Source organism: Conger conger, chromosome 4 (assembly GCF_963514075.1).
Source record: "Conger conger chromosome 4, fConCon1.1, whole genome shotgun sequence".
Taxonomy (NCBI): Eukaryota; Metazoa; Chordata; class Actinopteri; order Anguilliformes; family Congridae; genus Conger; species Conger conger.
In genome coordinates, this window is record NC_083763.1 from 74807055 (window position 1) to 74830116 (window position 23062).

At 42.8% G+C, this 23062-nt stretch overlaps 2 protein-coding genes across 2 annotated transcripts; both read right to left on the minus strand.

Moving 5' to 3' along the window:
* Positions 1-2499: 2499 nt before the first annotated feature.
* LOC133127278 (E3 ubiquitin/ISG15 ligase TRIM25-like) lies at positions 2500-6123 on the minus strand. The gene is made up of 3 exons (XM_061240024.1): positions 5417-6123; positions 3092-3187; positions 2500-2851 (listed from the first exon to the last, which is right to left on the minus strand). Exons 1-3 carry the CDS (start codon positions 6005-6007, stop codon positions 2597-2599), a joined length of 942 nt encoding a protein of 313 aa, XP_061096008.1. The 5' UTR covers positions 6008-6123; the 3' UTR covers positions 2500-2596.
* A 10623-nt stretch (positions 6124-16746) lies between these two features.
* On the minus strand, positions 16747-22269 carry LOC133127772 (E3 ubiquitin/ISG15 ligase TRIM25-like). Its single transcript, XM_061240930.1, has 5 exons — positions 21679-22269; positions 19351-19446; positions 18877-19110; positions 18232-18660; positions 16747-17027 (listed from the first exon to the last, which is right to left on the minus strand). Exons 1-5 carry the CDS (start codon positions 22267-22269, stop codon positions 17001-17003), a joined length of 1377 nt encoding a protein of 458 aa, XP_061096914.1. The 3' UTR covers positions 16747-17000.
* Between the last annotated feature and the right edge of the window lie 793 nt (positions 22270-23062).

Here is a 23062-nt window from a genome sequence, read left to right on the forward strand (position 1 = left end):
CCAGTTTCACTGAATCTAAATAAACACCACTTGTAATAGCTAACAAACAAACAAGTACACAACAGAACACTATAATGACAACTAAACTGAATTTAGAATCAGCAAGCAAACAAATAATACTTAACTAATCCAGGAGAAAATGCAACCAACCCACTGCAGAACAATAATGCACACTAAAAGACCGTACCCTGAGAAACCCACAGGTTCTACAGCCACACTGATACTGCTGGTAACTGAGAGATTATCAAACATACAAGAATTCATATTTATACAAATAATCTGGAAAAAGAAACCAAATCCTGTAGTTACAGAACTTTGTGAATAACACTAAAAGAACGTACCCTGATGCATCATGGGGGATGTCAGTGAAGATGACTCTGCCTGCAGCTCCATGGGTTGCAGCCACAGTAAAAATCAGCTTCTGCTCAAAGGCTCTTTGCAGCAGCTTCAGCACCTTCCGGCCCTTTGGGCTGTCTGGTAAGTAGGACTGTGTTTGGAGTCCAGTAAAGGGCTTCCCTGGGTTGGGATGGGCCTCCTGCACACACAATATAACACACAGGGAAAAGGGCAAAGGTATGGAAGTTGATCTTATGTAGCATGTGTATGGATCATTACAGTACATATTACATTACATTATAGTCATTACATACAATAAAGTGCTAATCACAACTATAACATACACACATACATGCAGTACATATCTTTTCAAAAATTGTTGGACTCAAAAATACAGACGAGATCTGCTCCAATTTATGAAATCTCCAATAAAAGGTCGAGTGAAGGGTTTCAGACGTTGAAGACTATGACCCTGTGGCTGAAAACTACACTGGAATCTTCCCTTCAGAAAGCACAGGATCAACTCTTGTCAACAAAATCTTAAAGTGTGGGACTGAAAGCAGGCAGAGGAAAAGGAGCCCTCAGGTTTTCAGAGACTTGTATCCCCTCTGTGCTCGACATGCAGGTAAAGAGAGACATAATGAAACTGGACCAGGCTCATCACACTGCATCACAAACAGGACCAGAGGGAGAGACTCCACAACTGAACATAGACCAACATATGGGCCAACATTAACAATGCCTGAAGGGTTATCACCCACTACCTATTCTGTCAGAACTAGTGGGCAATCCTGATCTCCTGCCTGCTAAAACAGCTCAGAGTTCCATACTTGGCAAGGTGCTGCTTTTAATAGCATTCATGGTTTATTCCAAAAGGGGTATTTCAATTATTTGAATGCTTCATATACAACACCAATTACCATGAGGGGACTTTCTAAATATCTACAAATTAGACATTATGATTATAAGCAGGTCACCCCGGATGTCTCTTTAAAACACCGTGGAGCAAAATATGCTCTACAGTATAGATGATGACACTTAATCTGACATTATTGGACTATCTCTTCATGCAAATTCAGTTTCATATGCTACATCAAATCTAGCTCTTTTGGTTGCCTGTCTGTAATGAACTTTCCACCATCTGTGATGGAAAAGTCCAGAAAATCCAGTTACAGTATGTGGCTGCATGGGTTGGTACCTCCTTTAATCAAAGATTATGAGGATATAATTATGGGGCTCTTCAGCTCTACCCTCTATAGCACTCATACTATGAGTAGTTAATGTATATATACCTGGCAAATATATAGTATGAGGTGAAAATAACAGAATAAAAATAGCATGTTGGCACTGCACAATATTACTGTGATCATAGAATGTGAACAAATGTGATTTTTCTTCATGAAGAAATAGCTTGGCAGTGAACTCGATACATATATTTTTTTTCAAAATTCCTATTGAAATATGAAGCCCTCCTGAATAAATACTAATTTATTACTGTTACTGTTGTATCATTTATATTACTGTGAGCTCCATTCATCATACTGCAGAACATATTGCAGTCACATGAAATATGAAGAAGTATTACTTACTGTCTGTATTCCATCAGGAATATTGTATTCAATCAAAATATACACAAAATCTTTATATTTCCATGTCATCTGTCCTTCTGGCTGGTCTCCCAGGACTCTGAGTGCTTGTTGACACACTGGACACTGGAGACCCAGTCTTTCTCCAGATCTCTCCAGACAAGCTGCACAGATGGCATGAGTACACATCAGCCTCTGCTTCTTCTGAAAGGGCTCCATGCAGAGGGGACAGGTCTCCCCTTCAGTAAAGCAGCCATGAACACCCACTGCTCTGCCTGCCCTGGAGATCTGAGACATTTCCCCCTTGCAGACGTCCTCCAGTCGCTCTTTCAGCTGAGAGACACATTTCCTCACAGCCTCAAAAGAGACGTGTGGACTGACAGTGATGCTGGGTAAGTCTCTAGGTCCAGGAGGGACACAGAGAGACTCAGAGCTCTAATGAGAGAGAGAGAGAGAGAGAGAGAGAGAGAGAGAGAGAGAGAGAGAGAGAGAGAGAGAGAGAGAGAGAGAGAGAGAATGAGAGAGAGAGAGAGAGAGAGAGATGGTAACTGAATATATGTCTGGACAAGACTAACTACAAGATTAGAGGACAACAGAAAGTGATCATGTCCACAGTGTGGGTCAGAAATTCCAGTCAGATGAGGAATCAGGAGCAGCTCCATCGGACAGCTCTGTCAGAGAGCCAGTGATGTTACCTGGAGGAAATGGATGTGATCCTCTGTGTGTGAAAGCTGCTCCAGCTCAGCGTCTCTCCTCCTCAGCTCAGCAATCTCCTGCTCCAGTTGCTCCAGGAGTCCTTCAGCCCGACTCACTTCAGCCTTCTCCTGATCTCTGATCAGCTCTTTCACCTCAGAGCACCTTCTCTCAATGGAGCGCATCATCTCAGTAAAGATCCTCTCACTGTTCTGCACTGCTGTCTGTGCAGAGCGCTGTTAGGAGACACAGAGAGAGGAGGGCTATACATCTTAACGAGGCCTTTCACTCAGCTCTTACTGGGACCCCAGACAGCTTGTTCCCCACAATGTGGCTCAATGGGATTGAGCCCCACAGGGCTGGAAAGTGGCCCAACACTGGGCTCCTCACTGGCTGACTGGAGGAGAGCCTTGACTGAGCTCTGAAATGGCTCTTCCAGCAGCCAGCTGTTGTCTTCTCCTCTGGTCAGTACCCACCTTGAGTGACTGCACAGCCTGTCTCAGATACTGCAGCTCCTTCTCTCTCTCCTGGATTCTCTGCTGGAATTTACTCTGTGTCGCCCCCAGCTGCTTCTGTGGACATACATCAATCATTCCACAATATCATGACTATAGTCTGTACTCCTGTCATCATCCACCATGGCTCCTAAAGCTATATCATAACTCAGTAACAAAGCCACTAAGACTGTTGCAGCTAGCCATTAGCCAAAGACAGCACAACAGCAGTATTTGTTTTCTGCTTTCAGTTACTTAGAATCAGCCATTATATTTGTACATTTTACATTTGTACACAACCATACGCTTCCTTTACAGGATGTATCATATATTTGAATGATGCGGTATACTTTTTCAAATTTAGACAAAAGTATAATCAATTTATCAAGTCTGCCCTAGTCCTCAACTTTTTTGTACTGATAGCCGTTTAAATTGTATTTCCCTCTAGGGTCTTTAAGTGCACTTATCCCTGGTTATGGGTAGGCACTTTGCACTTTGTTGTACGTCACTCTGGATAAGAGCGTCTGCCAAATGGTATTAATGTAAAAATGTAATGTATCAGATACTCCCTCTTTCTCTACTCCTTTCCTGCATCTAGTATCACCATGACACCCACCTATTTAGTCTCCATGATAAGTCACATGGAAAAACTGAACATGGATGTTTCCTGTTTCTATCCCTCTTTGACAGCAATTACATGGAATAATGTTCTTCCAGTAAGAAATGTGCAGTTTAATCAGATATTCCCCCTTTCTCTGTTCTCTACAAGTGTCAGCCTTAATATGGGCAGACATTCCATTTTAATCCATATATCCATTCATGCATCACGATAATAACATGGAAGCGCTGAATTGGGATATTTTTCCTGTGTTTCTGTTTTTGAAATTAAATGTCAAACCAGAGTCAGAAATCCTCCCTGTTTACACTTTAATGCGTCGCTAAGCAACAGCACCTGCATTCCCATGAGCTGCAGCATCATGATAAACTTTTCACCGTTAATGCTGCTGTCTTTAATGAAGCTGTGAAAGGCGAACATGTTAACCTCTGCAAGTTCTAAGACACGGCTGATGTTCTCACAATGCTAACATGTCAGTTAATTTACATGGCTCAGTTCACTTCCTGTTTTATTTGTGTTATCACTGTGGATTTGAAACTTCAAACACATTTTATAGATTCAACCTTAAAGTTGCCCAGTCCACAGAAATAGAAAATGAATAAATGCTGAATAGAAAATATAATCTATAAAGCTTTCTATTCATTAGCTGAACTTCATTTCTGCGACAGATTTGTTTTCATTATGCTACTTGCTGTGTCATCACCAAGAAAAAATACAGATGTTTTCAGAATTAGATGTGTTTTACATTGTAACCACGTCCATGTACTGCTCAGAGTTTTATGACACGATCTAAAGAGTCAGGTTGATAAAGTACCTGCATTGTATTGTAAATGTTATTCCTGATTCTGAGTGTTAATATTAGGGTGAGAAAGCACAGCCATTTGGAACAGTGATTGAGAGCAGCACACAGTGATACACTGGGGTATAAAAACCTTTCCTGTGAAACAGAGGGGTGGGTCTCTCATGCACTGAGTCTGTGAGGTAGAAGAGTGGAGTCAGTGGTCAAACAGTGGCTCAACACTGGAGAAGGGCTCTCATTGCAGAATAAATCTGAATCGTCAGCCCAGCAAGCAGTGACTAACAATCCATTCTACAATAAACACAACTTGATTTCCATCCAGGCGCTCCTGTCTGTGTACTGACCACAACCAAAGAGTGTGTTCATGTGACTTGGAATCTCGCGTCACACATTTTAACACTTAGAAACTATATTTCATACTACCACCTGCATCAATATGTAGTCTCTTCAGCCATTCGGAATACAGACTGGAAATTGTATTTATTCCATAAATAAGGAATTGTTGTGTTCTGAAAAAGAATTCCATTATATGACAGGCAAGGTAGTCAGGAAGTGTTGTATTTTTGTGTGGAGTTGTTGTGAAATGCACGATGACAGTAAAGTAATATAAAACGTTATCCTCTGTCCAGTGCTTCTTTTTTAAGTGCTTTAATACAAATACATAACACCAATATATCCAGTATATAAGTTAGAGACCCCAGAAAGATGCATTTCATGAACATGTGTGAACAAAATTGAGTGAGTAGTAATATCATATGTAAATTTGTCAGACTATGCCCATGCAGATATGTTAAAATATTGTTATATTTGTAATATCTGTATATATCTAATATATTCTTACTATGAAAATCAGAACTAAGCATATTTTATTTTGGCACATTCCAGTACTTACTTGTTTCTCTGTTCTTGCTGTCTCAACAGAGACTGTATCATGGCCTCTGTGATCCTCTATTGTACACAGATAACAGATACACTGCTGATCGGTATGACAGTAAATCTTCAGTGGTTCATCATGATGAGAGCAGATCTTCTCCTGCAGGTTTCCAGTGGCTTTGACCAGTGTGTGCTTCTTAAAGGCAGGAGATTCATAGTGAGGCTGGAGGTGAGTTTCGCAGTAAGAGGCCAGACACACCAGGCAGGACTTGACAGCTTTGTGCTTTCTCCCAGTGCAGACATCACATGCCACGTCTCCAGGTCCAGCGTAACAGTGAGCAGGAGGAGCAGCTTGGAGTCCTGTCTTCTTCAGTTTCTCCACCACTTCAGCCAGCATGGTGTTTTTTCTTAAAACAGGCCTTGGGGTGAAGGTCTCTCTGCACTGGGGACAGCTGTAGACACCAGTATGATCATCCTGATCCCAGCAGCCATTAATACAGCCCATACAGTAACTGTGTCCACAGGGAATAGCAACCGGATTCTTCAGTAGATCCAGACAGATTGAACAGCTGAACTGGTCCTGATCCAGAAGACAGGCAGCCTGTGCCATTTTACTGCTCAAAGTGACACAGATTTAGTTCAGAATATGGTGTAGTTTCCCTGAATCTGTGTGTGAATAGCACTAGATATTTCCTGGTTCTGAGCAGACCCGCCTAGATACTGGCCTCTGCTATTGCACTGCTCACACAAACAGAGTGAAGTTTCGTTTTCTCTGAAACTGCGTGACAGAGAGAGTGGGAGGGACTCCCTGGCTCTCCCCACAGCTGCAGGAGGAGTGGCGTTGGACTGAGGCCAGGCTGAGCAGAGCAGTGAGTTTAGAGAGAAAGATGTGATCTGTCTGTTCATACCCGTTTCTGAGAGGATGTTTTGCTGAACAGAAAAAAATGCTGTCAGAAGATTAATCTGTGGACTTTGTCTTCAACCTTATTCCTCATTTATAGCCACATTAGTTTATGACCTTGTGTTTCGGCATAATGTGTGCGGTCCTTTGGTTTTCTACAAGATCGCTGGGAAGAAGCAGAAACCACCCAGAAATGTGTGGAACTGCATTGATAGTTTTACAGACAGGCTTGATTTGGAGCCTCAGAGTATATGATATAGAGAGACAACTGCTATTTTCTTGAACACAACTGTATAATATAGAGAGACAGCGTCGCCCATAGAAAGCTATGGGGGAATACTCCACCACACAGGGCACCAGAGACTGTAATAGTTTTGCTCACCACACATGCTCAGTGGTGTCCTTAGTCACTAGAGCTTGGACAAAGTAATGAGTAAAATCATAAAAATGCAATGGGCTCCATAATGGCACTCCTGAGTGCTTAAAAATACTTCAAAAATATGAATACTGAGATAAACTCTCTCAAGCTTGTGAAGACGTGAACAATACTGGAAGTTATTCATGTTTTAATGGAACCGACCAAAATCAAACATTAATTTCATTAAAATTAGAAGTGATATAAGTTCCCTAATTATTGGCACCCCTCGTTTAGTACTTGATGCAGTCACGCAGGCAAGGATGACAGCATGGAGATTTTGTCTCCATATTCATTAATTAATTGCATTATTTCCGTATTGCATCGGAAAATAGTAAATGGTTGGCATTTTTATAGCGCTTTTTATCCAAAGCGCTGTACAATTCATGTTTCTCATTCACCCATTCATACACACACTCACACACCGACACACCGACACACCGACGGCGATTGGCTGCCATGCAAGGCACCGACCAGGGGGGGGTTGTCTTGTTCAGGGACGCTTCGACACCGCCCGGGTGGGGGATCGAACTGGCAACCTCCGACTGCCAGACGACTGCTCTTGCTGCCTGAGCCATGTCGCATTGGGTTACTATATTATATTATGGCGCTTATCTGAAACTATATTGAGACCCTAGAGGGCGCTGTATTGTGTTATGATACCTGATGAAATTAATGAAGAAGAGTTACAGAAATGCTGAAGTAAAGACGTTCCCTGTTCCTTTACTTCTGTGTCTGATGGCTAATTCTTTTTCAGCATCCGCTAAACAACAAAGTGGCGACGCGTGTAGCAGTGAAATTAGTTCTGATACCAGTGCATCGGAAGAGATGCCTTTGCTTTCTTCACTTTATCTCCTGTCGCGTTTGCTGCGTGGGAAAAGTTATTCGATAACTACCTGCTTGCCATCGGAGGAAATGACGGTTTTTCACACCGAAACTTAACGTTGTCGCCAAGAGGTACCGCTTTTGGCAACGGGCTCATCGGTGAGTCAACCGATCACTCTGTAGCAGCGCTATAGTTGTATGTTGTAGAGAAAACATGGTGGAGAATTTGACACTTGCAAAAACTTTGGAAATTGCTAGGCAAATGGAAGCTGCTATCGCTGATGCAAAGGCTATGGCTGATGGTGATATAAATCATGTTGGTGCCATTCATGTGAAAAAAAACGGGTGAGCAAACCAAAATTCAAAACGAAATGAAGCCATAAAAAGCCAGGAAATGCGACTCACATCTGCTATCGTTGTGGTTCAGTCAACCGTCTAGCCAATGATAAAACCTGCCCTGCCAAAGACTGCAAATGATATGTCGGAAAACGGGTGTGCAAATCCTCATCAAAGTCTGTTAATGTCACTGTGCCTGAAGTTACTGACTTAACAGTACATACTTGTTCTACTGATGTAGCTAAGCTAATGTGTACTGCTACTATTACTACACCTACTACACAGACATGTTCTGTTCAGCTACTCATTGATACGGGGTCTGGTGTTTCTGTACTGCCTGAGAGAGTATGCAGTGAATACTTTAGCTCAAGTAAGCTAGGTCAACCGGATTAGGATCTACGGATCCTCAGAAACTGCACGCGATGCCAACCTCCGTCCGCTGCTGCAGAAGATGAACGGTGCCGGGCTGAAACTCGACATGGGCAAATGCAACCTCCGTCAAACCACCCGGAGTTTCCTTGGTTGTAAGATCGGTCCTGGAGGTCCCCAGCCTGATGACTCACATCTGACGGCGATTCTCAATGCGCCGAATGATCCTGCAACCCCTGCGTTCATTTCTTGGACTTGGTGCGTGGTACAGCAAGTTTGTGCCCAACTATGCCTCTCTTATGGAGCCCATGAGAGTCCTGCTGCAAAAGAGCAGGTCATTCCAATGGAGCAGTGCAGCAGGAGCAAGCTTTGACCAAGTCAAAGTGAATTGTGAATAGCCCGGCTTTAGCACTGTTTGACCCCCAGAAGCTGTTTCAACTCAACTAGACAACACTGGCGAGGAACAGACTGCTGCTTTTGCTTTTCGCAGTTTATCGGAGGCTGAGAGGAAGTACTCTGTTGTCGAGAAGGAAGCACTAGCCTGCATCTGGTTTGCTGGGAAATGGCTCTGGCTCGCACATGGCTCTGGGGATGCTCATCTCTGTTATGCACTGATCATCCCGCACTGACAACGCTCCTGACTACCAAAGGGAACAACCGTGCTGGCCTTCACCTAGCCAGATAGCCTGCTTGTCCGATGGAATTTGACAATGGCGTTGAGTCCAGAGCTGGATCTTTGAGTCACGTGGCTGACTGTCTGTCTAGCTTCCGGAGATGGATGCTGCATCTGGCGAAAATGCAAAAATGCAACCTGTGCCTCTACAAGCTGCTGCCTGGGAGAAGGTTTCAGTTTCACATTGTTGGCCCATCTGAGATAGCACCTCCTGACTGTAGGTTTGCTATGACGTTGCCATGACGTTGCCATAACGTTGGTGGATTACTATAGCAAATGGCCAGAAGTAGCCTTTGTTCCTCGTGTGGGCACTGATACTGTCATTCAGTTCCCGACCAATGTTTTCTCTCAAGAAGGTAATCCGAAGGAACTGGTCAATGATAACGGACCTCAGTTTGTGTCCGCTATGCTTTCAGTCTTTCTCAAACAGAGGGGAATCTTACACCTGAAGTCTTCCTGAGAACTTATCTGATGGACTACAGAGCAACGCCTTATTCTACCACCGAAGTATCCCCTTCAGAACTGCTCCATGGGCGAAAAATGAGAATGAAGCTACAGACAATGGACATGCTTGCACCTCCCACAGATGAGCATGCCCGTGCGTAAAAGAGTGAAACGAAAACTAATGCAAACAAAAGAATACACAGACACTAAAAGACATGCCAAAGCAACCAACTTCCAGTCCGGCGACCAAGTACGGATTAGGAAGCCAGGGGAAGTGAAGAAAGGAGAAGCCAAGCTCACAGAACCAAGGACGGTTGTGTCAAAGAAAGGCCCAAACACTTACCTCTTGGACGATGGAAGGATCTGGAACGCCTCACGGTTTTCTGCACTGCCAGAGTTGACCCCAGATACGGACTCACAAGTGCAATACAATACTTAGAATATATATACATATTGAAATGAGAATGTGTAAGCCAATCACAACAGAGGGGTGGTGAGGAAGACCAATCAGAAGCAAGTAAACAACTGTGGCGCACCCGGAATGGATGAGACCGCACCCAGAGGCCACTGAAAGCGTATATAGGAGGATGTATCAAAGTGTATTGTTGGGTTGCTCCGCAGACACCACGGCTTTTGTGATTGGATTTTATCTGATAGAATAAAAGCCTATTATTCAACACTTTTGTTACAAGACTCCTGATTATAATAATTGGACTGTATCTTTTGAATTTGGACTAACACTTTGTCGACTTTGGAAACCACGACACCGCCTGATCGTAACCTTGATAACCACCCCAGACAAAATGCTGACCATTAATGTAGACCGGTTATTGAGTTATTGAGTTTCATAGAGTATATTATAGAAGGTATAATACGGTGAAGTTGTAATCTAAAGTTGCAAGAAGTATTCTTTGTTGAACAGGGGAAGATGTTGTGTCCAAATACATTCATTCATAGCATTTTATTATTTTGCATTGAATTATTTCCGTATTGCATTGGGTTACTATATTATATTATGGCGCTTATCTGAAACTATATTGAGACCCTAGAGGGCGCTGTATTGTGTTATGATACCTGATAGGAGCTACGAAAAATGAATGAAGAAGAGTTAAAAGCTGAAGTAAAGATTTTTCCTGTTCCTATACTTCTGTGTCTGATGGCTAATTCTTTTTAGCATCCACTACACAACAAGAGTCTTTTCCTGTAATTCTGGACCAGGTTGAGGAACACATCTGGAGGGGTTCCTGTAATGCTGGACCAGGTTGAGGAACACATCTGGAGGGGTTCCTGTAATGCTGGACCAGGTTGAGGAACACATCTGGAGGGGTTCCTGTAATGCTGGACCAGGTTGAGGAACACATCTGGAGGGGTTTTGGACCATGCTTGGGACCTTGGCCCTTCACATTCTTGGGTGCTCAACATCATGCTTCTTCAGTTCAGCCGCAGGTTTTCATTTGGACTGAAGAGCGGTGCCTGAGGTCACTGCAGAACTGTTTGTTTCACAGAACCATTTCTGTGTGGGTTTTGAGGAGTGCGTTTCATATGTTCAGCTTTTTGATTTTATCTCAGGAATTATCATGGTCAATCATGTTTCTTAATTTTAAGTATTTTTGTGTGCATTACCAGTCAGGGGTGGCAATAATTATGGAGCCCACTGCATGTAGCATAGAGAAAACATTATTATACAGTGGGGCAAAAAAGTATTTAGTCAGCCACCAATTGTGCAAGTTCTCCCACTTAAAAAGATGAGAGAGGCCTGTAATCATCATAGGTACACTTCAACTATGAGAGACAGAATGGGGGGGAAAGAATCCAAGAAATCACCTTGTAGGATTTTTAATGAATTAATTGGTAAATTCCTCGGTAAAATAAGTATTTGGTCACCTACAAACAAGCAAGATTTCTGGCTCTCACAGACCTGTAACTTCTTCTTGAAGAGGCTCCTCTGTCCTCCACTTGTTACCTGTATTAATGGCACCTGTTTGAACTCGTTATCAGTATAAAAGACACCTGTCCACAACCTCAAACAGTCATACTCCAAACTTCACAATGGCCAAGACCAAAGAGCTGTCAAAGGACACCAGAAACAAAATTGTAGACCTGCACCAGGCTGGGAAGCCTGAATCTGCAATAGGTAAGCAGCTTGGTGTGAAGAAATCAACTGTGGGAGCAATTATTAGAAAATGGAAGACATACAAGACCACTGATAATCTCCCTCGATCTGGGGCTCCACGCAAGATCTCACCCCGTGGGGTCAAAATGATCACAAGAACGGTGAACAAAAATCCCAGAACCACACGGGGGGACCTAGTGAATGACCTGCAGAGAGCTGGGACCAAAGTAACAAAGGCTACCATCAGTAACACACTACGCCGCCAGGGACTCAAATCCTGCAGTGCCAGACGTGTCCCTCTGCTTAAGCCAGTACATGTCCAGGCCCGTCTGAAGTTTGCTAGAGAGCATTTGGATGATCCAGAAGAGGATTTGGAGAATGTCATATGGTCAGATGAAACCAAAATAGAACTTTTTGGTAAAAACTCAACTTGTCGTGTTTGGAGGAGAAAGAATGCTGAGTTGCATCCAAAGAACACCATACCTACTGTGAAGCATGGGGGTGGAAAAATCATGCTTTGGGGCTGTTTTTCTGCAAAGGGACCAGGACAACTGATCCGTGTAAAGGAAAGAATGAATGGGGCCATGTATCGTGAGATTTTGAGTGAAAACCTCCTTCCATCAGCAAGGGCATTGAAGATGAAACGTGGCTGGGTCTTTCAGCATGACAATGATCCCAAACACACCGCCCGGGAAACGAAGGAGTGGCTTCGTAAGAAGCATTTCAAGGTCCTGGAGTGGCCTAGCCAGTCTCCAGATCTCAACCCCATAGAAAATCTTTGGAGGGAGTGTTGCCCAGCGACAGCCCCAAAACATCACTGCTCTAGAGGAGATCTGCATGGAGGAATGGGCCAAAATACCAGCAACAGTGTGTGAAAACCTTGTGAAGACTTACAGAAAACGTTTGACCTCTGTCATTGCCAACAAAGGGTATATAACAAAGTATTGAGATGAACTTTTGTTATTGACCAAAAACTTATTTTCCACCATAATTTGCAAATAAATTCTTTAAAAATCAGACAATGTGATTTTCTGGATTTTTTTTTCTCATTTTGTCTCTCATAGTTGAGGTATACCTATGATGAAAATTACAGGCCTCTCATCTTTTTAAGTGGGAGAACTTGCACAATTGGTGGCTGACTAAATACTTTTTTTCCCCACTGTATGAGCAGAAATATTTGTAAATTTCTGTCAAACATGAATGGAGTCTAATGGGAAAATGGGCTTCTTGAGCAAAAGTATAGGAATCAGTAGGGGATGCCTTCATGTCATCTGGTGAAACTGATCACTCGAATGTTGGCTCCTTCATCTGAGCACCTGCTGGCTGTAAGGCCAATAAAATCAGCTGTTTCCCACTTTTTTTGACACAAACAGCAAATGATCCTTTCTAAAATGTATTGCGTCTGTAATAAATGTAGCCTTTTTTTTCTTCCTTTAATTAACGGTGTGTGGCTGCCATTTTATCTTGACCATTGAGCAGGGTCATCACAATGTGCCAAACATGCTCAAACTCCATTTACCGTTGGTTACAGCTCAAAGTACATGGAATTAGGAGTTAACAAAGTGTGTGCTGTATGCATGCTTCAAGGCTTTGTAACTTGTCTGCCAGAGTAAAGACTTCAGACAGTTGCAGTTTGCTATTATCTAGAGATAGACTGCAAAACAACAATATCTTTCTTTGTATTCATTTTAACATTTTGTTACTTAAAACAACCAATTATATCACATCACACACATGTACTGAAGCCACTTCCTGGGAATCTGGATTAATTTTTATTTCAAGTTGGAAACAGGACAGTATCATATAAAACATGAAGAGCCAACACCAGTTTACACCAACTTATACTGCCAAAACCATTATTGCCCAGCTGGTTCAGTACATTAGGGCCATGCAGACATAGAGCAGTCTGATTCCATCCATGTACTTTAACATTGAGCCAAACAGACAAATCTGAATCCCTACTACTTTCTACCCTTTTAATTCATCTGATCATTTAATGGGCACATATTCCATTAACATATGTATACTTTATACCGTGCAGCTAATTCATTCCTTTATGAATCAGATAAACAAATAGAAGATGGATGTGAAAAGCTGATTTGTGTCATTAACTGAAATTTCAGGACCACAGTGGGCTACTTAACAACGATCTTTGGCTGAATGGCTTAGTTCAGGGGGCCACGTCTCGACATACTGGGAGTATGAGTTTATCAAACAGCAACAGGCCAGCAGTAGACATAACATTTTTACAGCAATAACATGACAGCAAATTAGATATGAAATACGTGTAGATGTGTATGCAAAACACGTAAAATACCTACATGATAATACGTACACATAATGCAATTAGAAATACAAATACTCATTTGGACGAAAAGGTTTAAACAACCATAACTTGTTTACTTTAGTGAAAAGATGTAACAGAAAAATAAAAACATGTATCGCAATCAAAGACAAAAGAAACGGCGGAGCTGGGGAGGTGGGGGCTGTTCTACAGTGAGCTCAGCAGTAAAAAGGAATGGCAGGAGGACTGCTCAAGAACCTCCTTCATTCAGAGAGCAATGTGGTTGGTGTTGGTGAATCAGCTGGGTGTCAGCTGATGCTGAGAACTGGGCGGACTACCGTGGCCTGCCTGAACTAACGTGACGCTTAAATCCCTGACTTGCTCACTTGGGTCAGGGAGATTGATGGAACTGCCGGTTCAGTGCATGAGGACCAAACAGACACAGAGCAGTCTGATTCCCTCCTGCTCCACAAGATGGCGACATCCATGTACTTTAACATCGACCCAAGAAGACAAATTTTACCAGTTTATTCATCTGATCGTTTAATGGGGACATATTCCATGAACGTATGTATACTGCATGCTGTGCAGCTAATACATTTTTTCATGAATCAGATACACAAATCGTAGATGGATGTGAAAAGTTGGTTTGTTTCAGTAACTGAAATGTGGAAGCTGAAAGTGAATGTATGTTGTCCTTGTGGTTCCTTCAGCCCTGGGTTCAATGTGACTGTGATGGTTGATGGGAGGGTGGGGAGGGGGGTGTAGAAAGAGATCCCAGACTAGGGGGGCTTCAGGTCTCTTATGGGAGGGGGCTTATCTCCCCCTGGCTCCCCCACACGTCTACTCCTGGTCTCCAGGTCCATCAATTCTAAAAGAGAGTAAAACTTCCAGGCCAAATGACCCACTGTTGACTGTGCCTCACAGTGAAACTTGTGGGTCCTTGGATCGTACTAATCCCCTATTAATACACATCTCCATTAATGCTGTTTGTTCACTTGAATTGTGCTACTAATTCTCCTGGTCAGGAACATGTCGGCGGTTGTTAAGTGTGGAAAGTTGAGAAAGAAAATAAAAGCTCTCAGAAGAGTAAAATCTGACAAATGCATGAGAAAGATTGCGCGTATAGCATGGAATCTCCTTGAGAAATGAATGGGAATTCAGAATCACAGAAAACTGATATACAATGAATATGCAATGTATTAGCACACAGTAAGGAGTACATACTTACAAGCCGACACAAAAAAAAACAAGGGGGAGTCAGCCCCCCCACAATGGGAAGGTGGACCTGGAGCCCCCAGCCCAGAAAAACAACTAAAACACAACAAACTAAAATACACCCAAAAAAACTGAAAGGTGCACAAAAACAGAAAAGCTCTGTGGTCTAACAGTCACAGCTGTAGGCCAAACCTGCACACAGACCCAGCTAAGGATAGAGGCTGGCAGTGAGAGAGCAGGGCTGGAGTTTGTGCTCCCGTAAGAAACAGGCCTGACTGAGTTTCCACCAGGCCCAGGGGACGCTGGTTCAGTCTAACAGCACATCAACTCTGCAGGACAAAATAAACAGCAGAGTGTAACGAGTAAAGATGACATTACAGGACCTCCTGGGGTTAAACTTATCCTGTGTGAATAGGGATTAATCCACGCTGGATAACATTGTCTGCTAATTAAATTCAATGTGTAATTCAGGGGCGGGGGTGGAAAGCAAAAATGATTAACATTTTTTAGACTGTCAAAGTCACATAGATAACATTTCCTCCCCATTCTGACAAAACAGATGAACATCTTAACCATCCATTTAGTTTCTGCAAAATAATTGGCTGATTAAATATTTGCTTTAACAATCTGGTGTACAGGTCTGCCTAATAAAGTGCTCACTGAGTCTATGTGCGCTGTGTTAGGGAGCTACGCAACACAAGTATGTGAGGGTGTGTACATTTCTGCTGTTGGACATGAGAAGATTGTGGAAATGTGTGTTGATCAGCAGGATGACTGACACTGGCCCAGTGATCCATGAGTCTCTGTTTGTGAGCCTCTCCTGGTGATGGATCTGGGGGGGGAACCTCCGGTGCTTCCCAGGTGACCCTCAGAGCAGAAGAAGAAAGCTTGAGGTGGCAGGGGTGGGTTCTGCCTGCTGTCCCCCGAAGTTTACTCTCCCCAGACAACTAAATCTTATATATTGTATAAATCTTATAAAGTATGTGTGTATGTGTGTGTATGTGTGTACTTGCGTGCATGTGTGTGTGTGCATGTGTGTTTGCATGTGTGTGTGTGTGTGTGTGTGTGTGTGTATGTGTGTTTGCGTGTGTGTGTGTGTAAAAAGGGAGGGTATTGAATGAGTGGATCTCTGTTCATCACTCAATGCCTTTGGCTCTGAGTGCTGCCTTCACTCTCTGCAGGAATCCAGGCTGGTTGCACTCACGCCTGTGTAAGACAGAAACACACACTGATCAAGGAGCAGAAGGACTGAGCTCAACACAGGAGACATGGAGAAACCCACAGGTTCTACAGCCACACTGATGCTGCTGGTAACTGAGAGATTATCAAAGATACAATAATCTATATTTATACAAATAATCTGAAAAAGAAACCATATCCTGCAGTTACAGAACTTTGTGAATAACACTAAAAGACTGTACCCATATGCATCATGGGGGATGTCAGTGAAGACGACTCTGTCTGCAGCTCCATGGGTTGGAGCCACAGTAAAAATCAGCTTCTGCTCAAAGGCTCTTTGCAGCAGCTTCAGCACCTTCCGGCCCTCTGGGCTGTCTGGTAAGTAGGACTGTGTGTGGAGTCCAGTAAAGGGCTTCCCTGGGTTGGGATGGGCCTCCTGCACACACAATATAACACACAGGGAAAAGGGCAAAGGTATGGAAGTTGATCTTATGTAGCATGTGTATGGATCATTACAGTACATACTACATTACATTATAGTCATTACATACAATAAAGTGCTAATCATAACTAATACATACAGACAGTACATATCTTTTCAAAAACTGTTGGACTCAAAAATACAGACTAGATCTGCTCCAATCTCTGAAATCTCCAATAAAATGGACACACTTATACAAAGAATGGGTGAGGTCGAGTGAAGGGTTTCAGACGTTGAAGACGACGACACAGTGGCTGAAAACTACACTGGAATCTTCCCTTCAGAAAGCACAGGATCAACTCCAGGATTCGTCAACAAAATCTTAAGATGTGGGACTGAAAGCAGGCGCAGAGGAAAATGAGCCCTCAGGTTTTCAGAGACTTGCATCCCCTCTGTGCTCAACATGCAGGTAAAGAGACATAATGAAACTGGACCAGGCTCATCACACTGCATCACAAACAGGACCAGAGGGAGAGACTCCACAACTGAACATAGACCAACATATGGGCCAACATTAACAATGCCTGAAGGGTTATCACCCACTACCTATTCTCTCAGCACTAGTGGGCAATCCTGATCTCCTGCCCGCTAAAACAGCTCAGAGTTCGATACTTGGCAAGGAGCTGCTTTTAATAGAATTCATGATTTATTCCAAAAAGGGGTATTTCAATTTTTTGAATGCTTCATATACAACACCAATTACATGAGGGGACTTTCTAAATATCTAGAAATTAGACATTATGATTATAAGCAGATTACCCCGGATGTCTCTTTAAAACATCTTGGAGCAAAATCTTGCCAACCGTATACATGAGATTGGATCTACACGCAAATTCAATTTCATATGCCACATCAAATCTAGCTTTTTTGGTTGCCTGTCTGTAATTCCACCATCTGTGATGGAAAAGTCCAGAAAATCCAGTTACAGTATGTGGCTGCATGGGTTGGTACCTCCTTTAATCAAAGATTATGAAGATATAATTATGGGGCTCTTCAGCTCTACCCTCTATAGCACTAATACTATGAGTAGTTCATGTTTATATACCTGGCAAATATATAGTATGAGGTGAAAATAACAGAATAAAAATAGCATGTTGGGGAACTGCACAATATTACTGTGCTCATAGAATGTGAGCAAATGTGATTTTTCTTCATGAAGAAAAAGATTGGCAGTGAACTCGATGCATGACACTGCTCCAAAATACATTTTTTCCCAATGCCTATTGAAATATGAAGCCCTCCTGAATGAATGCTGATTTATTACTGTTTGAATTCCACTGGGGTTATTGTATGTAATCCTTAAATATGTCATTCCAAATCTGTAATGTTCCCATGTCATCTGTCCCTGCATATCCCTGAGCACATGGAGCCCTGTGTATTGTAGTTTAATTTAGGTTATTTTAATGTAATATTTTGTCTTGTTTTTACTTTGTTGTCTTGTCATGTACGGATCTGACATTGTACTAGTGTGAGGGGGACGAGTCCTAATATCATGAATAGGCTACTTACAGTAATATATTTATATTGCTGTGAGCTCCATTCATCATACTGCAGAACATATTACACTCACATGAAGTATGAAGAAGTATTACTTACTGTCTGTATTCCATCAGGAATATTGTATGCAATAATGAGAAACGTAGAGATTGTCAAATGTGTCATCTGTCCCTCTGGCTGGTCTCCCAGCACTCTGAGTGCTTGTTGACACACTGGACACTGGAGACCCAGTCTTTCTACAGATCTCTCCAGACAGGCTGCACAGATGGCATGGGTACACATCAGCCTCTGCTTCTTCTGAAAGGGCTCCATGCAGAGGGGACAGGTCTCCCCTTCAGTAAAGCAGCCATGAACACCCACTGCTCTGCCTGCCCTGGAGATCTTAGACATTTCCCCCTTGCAGACGTCCTCCAGTCGCTCTTTCAGCTCAGAGACACATTTCCTCACAGCCTCAAAAGAGACGTGTGGACTGACAGTGATGCTGGGTAAGTCTCCAGGTCCAGGAGGGACACAGAGAGACTTAGAGCTCTAATGAGAGAGAGAGAGAGAGAGAGAGAGAGAGAGAGAGAGAGAGAGAGAGAGAGAGAGAGATGGTCACTGAATGTATGTCTGGACAGGACTAACTACAAGAAAAGAGGACAAGAGAAAGTGATCATGTCCACAGTGTGGGTCAGAAATTCCAGTCAGATGAGGAATCAGGAGCAGCTCCATCAGACAGCTCTGTCAGAGAGCCAGTGATGTTACCTGGAGGAAATGGATGTGATCCTCTGTGTGTGAAAGCTGCTCCAGCTCAGCATCTCTCCTCCTCAACTCAGCAATCTCCTGCTCCAGTCGCTCCAGGAGTCCTTCAGCCCGACTCACTTCAGCCTTCTCCTGATCTCTGATCAGCTCTTTCACCTGAGAGCACCTTCTCTCAATGGAGCGGATCATCTCAGTAAAGATCCTCTCACTGTCCTTCACTGCTGTCTGTGCAGAGCTCTGTTAGGAGACACAGAGAGAGGAGGGCTGTACATTTTAACTAGGCCTTTCACTCAGCTCTTACTGGGACCCCAGACAGCCTGTTCCCCACAGTGTGGCTCAGTGGGATTGAGCCCCACAGGGCTGGAAAGTGGCCCAACACTGGGCTCCTCGCTGGCTGACTGGAGGAGAGCCCTGACTGAGCCCTGAAATGGCTCTTCCAGCAGCCAGCTGTTGTCTTCTCCTCTGGTCAGTACCCACCTTGAGTGACTGCATAGCCTGTCTCAGATCCTGCAGCTCCTTCTCTCTCTCCTGGATTCTCTGCTGGAATTTACTCTGTGTCGCCCCCAGCTGCTTCTGTGGACATACATCAATCATTCCACAATATCATGACTACAGTATGTACTACTGTCATCATCCACCATGGCTCCTAAAGCTATATCATAACTCAGTAACTAAGCAGCTGTTGCAGCTAGCCATTAGCCAAAGACAGCACAACAGCAGAATTTGTTTTCTGCTTTCAGTTACTTAGAATCTGCAATTATATTTTAACATTTTACATTTGTACAAAACCATACGTTTCCTTTACAGGATGTATCATATATTTGAGTGATGCGGTATACTTTTTAAAATTTATATATAAATAAAGTCCATTAATCAATTCGGCCCTAGTGCTTATGTTTTTTGTACAGTTAGCAGTTGAAACTGTACTCCTCTCTAGGGTCTTTCACTGCATTTATCCCTGTTATGGGTTTGCACTTTGCACTTTGTTGTATGTCGGTCTGGATAAGAGCGTCTGCCAAATGGCATTGATGTAAAAATGTAATGTATCAGATACTCCCACTGTCTCTACTCCTTTCCTACATTACTACAGCTATGGACAGAGTATCACCATGACACCCACATATTTAGTCACCATGATAATCCCTTGAAAAAACTGAACATGGATATTTTTCTTGTTTCTATCCCTCTTTGACACAAATTATATGGAACAATGTTCTTCCAGTACGAATTGTGCAGTTTAATCAGATCAGATATTCCCCCTTTCTCTGTTCTCTACAAGTGTCAGCCTTAATTTGGGCAGACATTCCATTTTAATCCATACATCCATTCATGCATCACGATAATAACATGGAAGCGCTGAATTGGGATATTTTTCCTGTGTTTCTGTTTTTGAAATTAAATTTCAAACCAGAGTCAGAACTCCTCCCTGTTTACACTTTAATGCGTCGCTAAGCAACAGCACCTGCATGCCCATGAGCTGCTGCATCATGATAAACTTTTCACCGTTGATGCTGCTGTCTTTAATGAAGCTGTGAAAGGTGAACATGTTAACCTCTGCATGTTCTCAGACACGGCTGATGTTCTCACAATGCTAACATGTCAGTTTAGTGACAAGGCTCAGTTCACTTCCTGTTTTATTTGTGTTATCACTGTGGATTTGAAACTTCAAACACATTTTTTAGATTCAACCTTAAAGTTGCACAGCTTTCTATGCATTAGCTGAACTTCATTTCTGTGACAGATTTGTGTTCACAATGCTACTTGCTGTGTCATCACCGTTTTCAGAATTAGATGTGTTTTACATTGTAATCACATCCATGTACTACTAAGAGTTTTATGACACGATCTAAAGAGTCAGGTTGGTAAAGTACCTGCATTGTATTGTAAATGTTATTCCTGATTTTGAGTGTTAATATTAGGGTGAGAAAGCACAGTCATTTTGAACAGTCTAGAACAGAGGTGATTGAGAGCAGCACACAGTGATACACTGGGGTATAAAAACCTTTCCTGTGAAAGAGAGGGGTGGGTCTCTCATGCACTGAGTCTGTGAGGTAGAAGAGTGGAGTCAGTGGTCAAACAGTGGCTCAACACTGGAGAAGGGCTCTCATTGCAGAATAAATCTGAATAGTCAGCCCAGCAAGCAGTAACAAGCAATCCATTCTACAATAAACACAACTTGATTTCCATCCAGGCCCTCCTGTCTGTGTACTGACCACAACCAAAGAATGTGTTCAGGTGACTTGGAATCTCACATCACAAGTTTTAAAACTTGTTGCAGCACAAAGAAACTATATTTCATAATACCACCTGTATCAATATGTAGTCTCTTAAGTCATTCAGAATACAGACTGGAAATTGTATTTATTCCATAATTAATGAATTGTTGTGTCCTGAAATCTTATCCCATTCCAGGCCACTAGGTGGCACTGTAACTGCTGTGATACGACAGGTGAGGTAGTCAGGAAGTGTTGCATTTTTGTGTGGAGTTGTTGTGAAATGCACGATGACAGTAAAGTAATAGAAAAAGTGATCCTCTGTCCGGTGCTTCTTCTTTAAGTGCTTTAATACAAATACATAACACCAATATATCCAGTATATAAGTTAGAGACCCCAGAAAGATGCATTTCATGAACATGTGTGAACAAAATTGATTGAGTAGTAATATCATATGTAAATTTGTAAGACTATGCCCATGCAGATATGTTAAAATATTGTTATAGACATAATATCTGTATATATCTGATATATTCTTACTATGAAAATGAGAACTACGCATATTATATTTTGGCACATTCCAGTACTTACTTGTTTCTCTGTTCTTGCTGTTGCCACAGAGACTGTAACATGGCCTCTGTGATCCTCTATTGTACACAGATAACAGATAAACTGATAATCGGTTCCACAGTAAATTTCCAGAGGTTTGTCATGATATGAGCAGATCTTCTCCTGCAGGTTTCCAGTGGCTTTGACCAGTTTGTGCTTCTTAAAGGCAGGAGATTCATAGTGAGGCTGGAGGTGAGTTTCACAGTAAGAGGCCAGACACACCAGACAGGACTTGACGGCTTTGCGCTTTCTCCCAGTGCAGACATCACACGCCACGTCTCCAGGTCCAGCGTAACAGTGAGCAGGAGGAGCAGCTTGGAGTCCTGTCTTCTTCAGTTTCTCCACCACTTCAGCCAGCATGGTGTTTTTTCTTAAAACAGGCCTTGGGGTGAAGGTCTCTCTGCACTGGGGACAGCTGTAGACACTGGTATGATCACCCTGACCCCAGTAGACCTTAATACAGCCCATACAGTAACTGTGTCCACAGGGAATAGCCACCGGATCCTTCAGTAGATCCAGACAGATCGCACAGCTCAACTGGTCCTGATCCAGAAGACCTGCAGCCTGTGCCATTTTACAGCTCAAAGTGAGATTAGTTGTAGTTCAGAATGTGGTCTAGTTTCCCTAAATCTGTGTGAGAAAGAGCACTAGCTATTTCCTGGTTCTGAGCAGACCCACCAAGATGGTCGGTGCTATTTTACTGCTTGCGCTGACAGAGACAGAGTTTAGCTTCTCTGAAACTGCGTGACAGAGAGAAAGGGAGAGATGCCCTATTTCTGGCCACAGATGCAGGTGTGGTGGTGGAATCAGGAAGTGGACTTTGTTTTCAACTTTTTTGCTACTTTATTGCCGCTTCATTAAAACTGGACAAGAGGCAACATTACTGTCTGTTCTCAGTGATACTGTGTTGCTTTGATATTGCTGTGGAGGGCAAAACCTGTTTATTGGTCAGTAAAGTAAGTCAATGACTGACAGCTCACTGTAGCTCCACCCCTGAAGGAGTTAGGACGATTCAGCAGTGGAAAGATTTGTGGCCAATCAGCATGAGGCCAGTGACTGAGAATTGAGTATGGATAGACACGCCCTCAAATTAGCGTTTACAGTCTGCTCTTTAACTTCCTACTCATCATTATATTTCGTATCCCATGTGTTGGAGTGCACGTACCATACATAATCCCTGACATGAGTTGTGTCATAGGACTGTGTCATATCAACCTGTGGGTACCAGAACCTGGTACCAGACAGGGCAGTTTGAGTTTCTCAGAAACTGCTGATCTCTTGGGTTTTCGACACGCAGCAGTCTCTAGAGTTTACAGAGAATGGTGCAAAAAAACAAAAAAACATCCAGTGAGCAGCAGTTCTGCAG

What these genes read in the sequence shown, in the direction of transcription:
- LOC133127278 (XM_061240024.1), bottom strand. Translation starts at nt 6,007, where the DNA reads ATGGCACAGGCTGCCTGTCTTCTGGATCAGGACCAGTTCAGCTGTTCA. An exon ending in CAGCAAGAACAGAGAAACAA is followed by an intron (nt 3,188 to 5,416) that starts GTAAGTACTGGA and finishes GTATGTCCACAG; the next exon opens with AAGCAGCTGGGGGCGACACA. An exon ending in AGGCTGTGCAGTCACTCAAG is followed by an intron (nt 2,852 to 3,091) that starts GTGGGTACTGAC and finishes GTCTCCTAACAG; the next exon opens with CGCTCTGCACAGACAGCAGT.
- LOC133127772 (XM_061240930.1), bottom strand. Translation starts at nt 22,269, where the DNA reads ATGGCACAGGCTGCAGGTCTTCTGGATCAGGACCAGTTGAGCTGTGCG. An exon ending in AGGCTATGCAGTCACTCAAG is followed by an intron (nt 19,111 to 19,350) that starts GTGGGTACTGAC and finishes GTCTCCTAACAG; the next exon opens with AGCTCTGCACAGACAGCAGT. An exon ending in ATCACATCCATTTCCTCCAG is followed by an intron (nt 18,661 to 18,876) that starts GTAACATCACTG and finishes CTCTCTCATTAG; the next exon opens with AGCTCTAAGTCTCTCTGTGT.